This window comes from Phycodurus eques, chromosome 14 (assembly GCF_024500275.1).
Source record: "Phycodurus eques isolate BA_2022a chromosome 14, UOR_Pequ_1.1, whole genome shotgun sequence".
Classification (NCBI taxonomy): domain Eukaryota; kingdom Metazoa; phylum Chordata; class Actinopteri; order Syngnathiformes; family Syngnathidae; genus Phycodurus; species Phycodurus eques.
The window spans coordinates 1,067,037-1,074,208 of NC_084538.1; the positions used below are offsets into that span (position 1 = coordinate 1,067,037).

At 50.1% G+C, this 7,172-nt stretch overlaps 1 protein-coding gene across 1 annotated transcript; it reads right to left on the reverse strand.

Moving 5' to 3' along the window:
• Positions 1-49: 49 nt before the first annotated feature.
• On the reverse strand, positions 50-6,836 carry pgrmc2 (progesterone receptor membrane component 2). Its single transcript, XM_061695504.1, has 3 exons — positions 6,442-6,836; positions 2,065-2,220; positions 50-1,121 (listed from the first exon to the last, which is right to left on the reverse strand). The coding sequence occupies exons 1-3, from the start codon at positions 6,782-6,784 to the stop codon at positions 1,015-1,017; spliced, it is 606 nt and encodes a 201-aa protein (XP_061551488.1). The 5' UTR covers positions 6,785-6,836; the 3' UTR covers positions 50-1,014.
• Positions 6,837-7,172: the final 336 nt, after the last annotated feature.

The following is a 7,172-nucleotide window of genomic DNA, read 5'->3' on the forward strand; positions in this document are numbered from 1 at the left end:
ACCAAATGTGCTTTTTCTTTGGGAGGTCAAAAGAACATCAGACAAGGAATCAATTACTAACCAAACCATTTATTATGCATGAACAAATCCCTTCCTGCCTGGTGTGCGCAGACACTATCGCACGCGCGCGCACACAAACACACACGCATACACTCAGCGGACGTTTAAATACACGACGACACGGTGACAAAAGGGGCCGCTCGGCTCGCTGTTGTGTTGCACATGCTTGAATAGAATGATGGCTATTGTTTCTTATGTACACCGTCTGCAACCTTCCCCAAAAGTAACACATACACATGGGAGGGGGAGGAGGGGGGGGGGGTGTTTGGCTGAAGAAAAACAAAAATGGACTACATGAATATGGCAGCAACAATGACTGAAAGAGTCCTAAGCGCTAGTTATTTACAAGTTGGTGTGCCTTGTTTTTTATTTTAGTTGGGTGGGGGGCGAGGGGGTCTACTCCACCTGGGACGACAAAGCAAATAAGGCACGACTAATACTTGGGCCGTTACTTTTTGAAAAGGGGACCGTCCACAAGAGGATTTTTTTTTTTTGGGGGGGGGGACGACGACACACTTATAGCCGGCTTGTAAACAACTGAGTCGCTTGATTAGGAACACCAATCCAATCACCTTCCTTTAGCCCCCCCCCCCCCCCCCCGATTCCAAAACATGTAGCTAAGCCCCCTCCCCCGCACGCTAACGAACATCGACCGGTAGTGCACGGACTACAAGCAAGAGGAGCGCGCCGCCCTGCCTCGCACCTTTGGTACTGCCGCACCTGTGCCCGACGGCGAAGTCATCGACAGACCGACCGACGGCTTGATTGCCGGGGCCGTCACAAGCGAGTGCACGTGTGAGCCAGATCGTAAAACCAAGAACAACAAGTTTTCCTGGAGCCCGTCCAGAAGAAGAAGCGGGGGGCCTGAGATGGCGGCGGTCGGTCCGAGTTTTTTTGGGGGGCTGGGGGACGGACGGACGAAGTAAGGAAGTAAAGAAGCAAGGAAGCAGTCAGTCAGTCGTGTTTGGGGTGCTCCTTGATGTCTTTGACGTCCTCCTCGTCCGTGTACTCCGACGGCTCGTCGCCCGGCTTCAGCAACCGGCCCACGTAGTCGTACTTCTCTGATGGCACAAGCCCAACAAAACAACACTTTCATCCAATGAAAAAAACAGCATGTCAATGTCAGTTCCAAAAATCAACAAACAAAACATGCGGAAAATATCCCCCCAAAAAACTACATTTGAGTTATATCAAACATATCCATCCATTGTCCGTACCGCTTCTCCGCCCGAGGGTCGCGGGCGTGCTGGAGCCAATCCCAGCCATCTTCGGGCGGGAGGCGGGGTAAACTCTGAACCGGTCGCCAGCCAATCGCAGGGCACATAGAAACAAACAACCATTCGCGCTCGCATTCACACCTACGGGCAATTTTAGAGTCTTCAATTAACCTAGCACGCATGTTTTTTTGGGGATGTGGGAGGAAAGCGGAGTGCACAAAACTAACAAATATAAATATTTAAATGAAATATACTGATACAAAAAAAAAAACTAAAAAATTAACGTTTTAATTACTCAACGTTTAAATTATATGGAAAACAAGACATTTATTGAAGTGTGCAAGGGAAAATGCATCAAAACTGAAATAAATTACATAAAAAGAAAACTATTTAAAATAGATAAGATCAAAACAGAAAATGTATATAGATTTTAAAAAATTAAGGAATATTGTAATGAGTTGAAAATGAAAATAAAGTAATGTAAAGAGTACAAAGGTCAAAATAAAATTGGTATTTTATGTGAAAAAACAATATGAACAATTGTACATTTTTTGTTATACATAAAAACAAAAGAATATTTAAACACCACCAAATAACTTCAGGTACTAATAAGGAATTAATTTTTTTTTGAAACAACGTCAATTATATATATTTTTTTAAATTATATGTTAATTATTGCAAAAACAAAGCAAGCATTTTTTTAATTATAAGAAGAAAAACAAGAGACTCTTAAAATGACTAAAACTTGGTGTTATCGGTGTCCGTCCCGTGAAATGGGACGTCTTACCCATGAACTGCATCTCCCACTCGCGGACGCTCTCCATCTGCACGGCGCTGAGGTCGGACAGGTCGTCGTACTCATCCCGTAGGGCGTTTTTCTCCAGGCAAAAGGTGGCCAGGCCTCGGGACGCGTCGCGACCCGCGAAGATCCCGTACGGACCCTCTGACGCCGGGAAAACAACAACAACAACAACTCATCGGTCAGTCCACTCTTCAAAACGAAAAGAGGGTTGCATCATCGCAACAAGTGAAAACATCTAAGTTATCTTCCCAAAAAAACCACACACAATAAAATGCACAACATAAAGACAGAAAGTGAACAGGCAACATAAGTAGGGCGGACCCCGCACACTTGCGATTGACTGTTAATTGGCTAACTCGTGACGATCCCCGCAAAGCTTCCCCGCAGAGATTTTGATTCCATTTTTTGGGTAATCCAATTATTTGCGTCGCAGACCTACAAATATATGCTATTATTATATTTATAATATCCCCTCCCTCATCGAGGCGGAGGCGTTTGTGCGTCCCGATGATCCCAGGAGCTAAGTGGTCTGGGGCTCTACGGCCCTGGCAGGGTCACCCGAGGGGAACGGGTCTTACGTGAGGGAACAGACAAAGCGCGGCTCAAAAGACGAATAACATCAACGGACCGCGTTTTCCCTTGCCCGGACACGGGTCACCGACGTGGGTCCCCCTCCCCACGGGCTCAGCCCCTGCGGGAGGGGCCAAAGGGTTCGGTGCGCAGCGAGCCGGCCGGCGGCCGAAGGCGGAGACCTCGGCGGTCCGATCCCCGGCTACAGAAGCTCGTTCTCGGGAAGTGGAATGTCGCCTCTCAGGGGAGGAGCCCGAGCTGGCGAGCGAAGTTGTGGGCATCCTTATTGCCGATGCGCCGAACAGCAGCTCAGAGTAGCCGTACCTTCTTGGAGTCCTCGGAGGGGGTGCTGGCGAGCGCTCCCGCCGGGGACTCCTTTGTCCTCCTGGGGGACTTTAATGCTTACGTAGGCAACGGCAGTGAGACCTGAAGGGGTGTGATCGGGTGGACCGCCCCCAAAACCAGAACCCGTGTGGTGTTGTTATTGGACTTCTGTTCTTGTCACGGACAGTCCAGGACGAACACCAACATACGGGTGTCCACATGCGCGCTTGGCACCGGGACACCCTGGGTCGCAGTTCGACGAACGACTTTGCGGTCGTGTCATCGGACTTGCGACCGCATGTCTCCGACACTCGGGTGAAGAGAGGGGCGGAGCCGTCAACCGATCACCACCCGGTGGTGAGTTGGCTCCGATGGCGGTCCGACCTGGCGGGCCCAAACGTATTGTGAGGGTCTGCTGGCAGAATCCCCTGTCAGAAGGAGTTTCAACTCCCACATCTGACAGGACTTCACCCACATCCCAGGGAAGGTGGGGGACATCGAGTCCGAGTTCCGCGCCTCCATTGAAGAGGCGGCCGACCGGAGCTGTGGCCTGTCGTGGCGGCAACTCCCGAACCCTTTGGTGGACACCAGCGGTGGGGGATGCCGTCAAGCTGAAGGAGGAGTCCTATCACGTCTTTGTGGCCTCCGGGACTCCTGAGGCAGCTGGCCAAGCGGAATGCACCTTTGGTGATTGTGGAGGCAAAAACTTTGGTGAGGCCATGGAGAACGACTTCCAGAATCTCTGAATCTCAGATTCAGGAGGAGCAGTGTGGTTTTCGTCCTGGCCGTGGAACAGCGGACCGGCTCTACGCCCTCGGCAGGATCCTCGAAGGTGCGTGGGAGTTCTCTCAACCGGTCTAAATGTGTTTTCGTGTCCCTCGGGGGGTCCTGTGGGGGGTGCTTCGGGAGTACGGGGTACCGAACCCCCTGATACGGGGTGTTCGGTCCCTGTACGACCGGTGTCAAGAGTTTGGCCCGCATTGCCGGCAGTAAGTCCGACTCGTTTCCGGTGAGGGTCGGAGTCCGCCAAGGCTGCCCTTTGTCACCGATTCTGTTCGGAACTTTTATGGAGAGAATTTCAAGGCACAGCCGAGGCGAAGAGGGGGTCCGGTTTGGTGGCCTCAGAATTGCATCTGTTTTTTGGCGACGACGCGGTTCTGTTGGCGTCATCGAGCCGTGACCTCAAACTCTCACTGGAGCCGTTCGCAGCCGAGTGCGAAGCGGCCGGGATGGGAATCGGCATCTCCAAATCTGAGACCGTGGTCCTCAGTCGCAAAAAGGTGGCGTGCCCGCTCCGGGTCAGGGAAAAGATCTTGTCCCAAGTGGAGGAGTTCAGCTATCTCGGGGTCTTGTTCACGAGTGAGGGAAGAACGGAACGGGAGATCGACAGGCGGATCGGCGCGGCGTCAGAAGCGACGCGGAATCTGTATCGGTCTGTCGCGGTGCAAAAGAAACGCACGCGGCCGTTCTGCAATTCAAAGGCGACGCAGGTTCGATCAAATTTCCGTTTCAAAACTTCATGAATGCCAAACTCGGGCCCATGATGCAATTATATTTGGCCCCGCGAGATCATATCAAATGTGTATTAGAGCTGGCCTGCCAAGCGCATGCGCCGCTAATACTACAAACCCCAGAATGCTTTGCGAGCGTGTTGGCGCATCAGTCAAGACGGGCAAGCGGCAACTCCTTTTCTGTTGCGCTCATTAGCAACTATGCTAGCAGTCTCCTCGGGTAAATTTATACCTCCCCGTCTTAAAAATTGCCAAGCGGAACGATGGCCAACGGGAACTTTCAATCTGTTCACGACAGAGTTTAGATTTCGGATCGACAGATTTGATCTATTTAAGTAAGAAACTAACACATTAGATTTCTCATGCCTTTAAAACAATGTTTGCTTATTCCAGATTCAGTTAAGTATTTTGTTTTTTTTTTTATATGATAAGGTTTAAAATTGCATATCTGGAGAGAAGCGAAAACGTGCACAATCGCAGTCCATTTTCAAGCAATATTGAGTTTGGCCAGCGACTTTGTCACAATTTTTCCTTTTGGCCCGCTGTGAATTTGAGTTTCCCACCCCTGATATACTTTATCGTTACAGGCTGCGAACACACGCGCACGCAGTATCAACGAAGTGCATTGTTATCAGCGTGCAGATTAGATGTGCCGCAAGTGTTTAGATAAACATTTGCTGACATGTTTTCCAGCTGCATGCTTTCATTCAAGAGAGATAAACACATACTTTTTTTTAATTTTTTTTTTTTTTTAAATTTCATCTCACTTTAGTTAAGATGAAAAGCAGAAAACGTGTGCGGACGAGATACCGAACGAACGCGTATAACAGCTCCGGTGTTTGGGATGTATAAGATTAAAAAGTACAAGGAACAGAACGCTTGGACTGCGGCAGGCAGCGCATTGTGCTGCGAGTTGTCTTTGCTCTTTTAGGGGAAAAAGAAAACCAAATAAAAGCTTCGCATATTCCACATTGAGCAGCTGTTACAACATTTGGGAAGAGAATCAAGTCCCAATAAATGATACAAGTTGGGGGAAAAAATGCATCCATTTCAATACAAGTTTTCCAGATCAACTCAAGTTAGTTGTAGGGTTAGGGTTCCAAAATAGGGTTTCAAGGCAAGTGTTAGGGTTTCACGAACAGTTTACGGTTTCAAAGTCAGTGTTAAGGTTTCAAAGTAGGTTTTCAAAATAGGGTTTAAAGGCACATGTTTCATGCAAGGTCTGAGGTTTCAAAGTAAGGTAATAAGACAGGGTTAAGGGTCGAAAGTAGGGTTTCTAGCCAGAGTTAGGGTTTCACAAGACGCTTTCCCAGCAAATGTGTTTGCCGTTTGGTTTCGTGGCAGGTTGTGGAGCTTTCAAAGGGTTCCAAGCAGATTCCGAGTGCGCACGCCCACAAAGATAACGTAGATCATAATCTTGCTGTGTGATATTTTGTTCAAGAAAGATTGGGGGAAACCCCCAAGAACGTGCTTACGTCAGCCTTCCCCCTCCGCTCTCCAACTTGTCAAATCTCCGACATCCAAACAAGAGCGAACATTACAAAAGTCGCGCTAACCAGTTAGCTCCTAGCTAGCGCATTCAAAACAGAGCAGAAAAACGAGAGGATAGCTCCCAATTCGCGAAGCTACTATGCGCCCGATTGCTGCCACGTAAAGGCTCCAATCTCTTTGAAACGAGAGTTAAGAAAAGTCTGCCGGTGGTCGTGCTAACTAGTTAGCAGCTAGCTATTCCCCATTCGAAACGAAACCAGAGGCTAGCTTGCAATTCACGAAGCTCCGTTACGCCGAATTGTTGCCACGTAAACTGTCCGATCGCGTACATTTTAGAGAGTTGCAACGAGAACGTGAGCTTTCAAGTGTCGGCGCTGCTAGCTCCCCCGCCCCGAAAGCGAGAGGCTAGCTTGCCATTCACGGAGCTCATTTACGCCCGATTGTCTGCTCGGGGACACGGACGCACCTTTCCCGTAGAACTTCTTGCCGCTGGTCACGTCGAACACCTTCATGTTGACGGCCACGAGGATGCGGGGGTTCCGGAGCCCGTCGTACTCGCGCAGCTGCTCCAGCGTCAAGTCCCGCCGCCTCATCTTGGGCAGCGCCGAGGCCTCGCCGCCCAGGGCCGCGCCGTCCTCGCCGAGCCGCCTGGCCCAGCGGCGGTAGAGCGCCACGCACGCCGCCAGCACGGCCAGCGCCACGGCCGCGTTCAGCAGCATCCCGCCCCCCACGCCGCCGGACTCCTCCGCCGCCTCCTGGCCGCCGCTGGTGTCGAGTGGAGCGCTCGAGCTGTCTCCATCGTCCGCCATGCTGCACGCTACGCGTCTATCCGCCCCTGGCCCGGTGCTGCGTTCGGGGCTGTCGGAAAATGGAGTGACGGCCAGGCGATTGCCATTTTGGGGCTGAAAGCATTCACACGTTGTGATTGCATCTTCATTTGCATGAGTTTGTTATTGTTGTTATTGTCCTTCTAACTACTTCCGCATTTTTCATCACATCCACACCATTCCATCTTCAACATGTTTTCTCGTTCAAAAATGCCCACATTTTACACTCCCAAATTCCCCATTCATTTCCAAGGAGACGTTCAACAAACAAAACATAGTTTCGCACAATTCCCATTCCTCATTCAGAACTTTTTCAAAACGCATTCCCACATCAGCCAAATTGCACATTTTTCACCCACAATTTCCTATT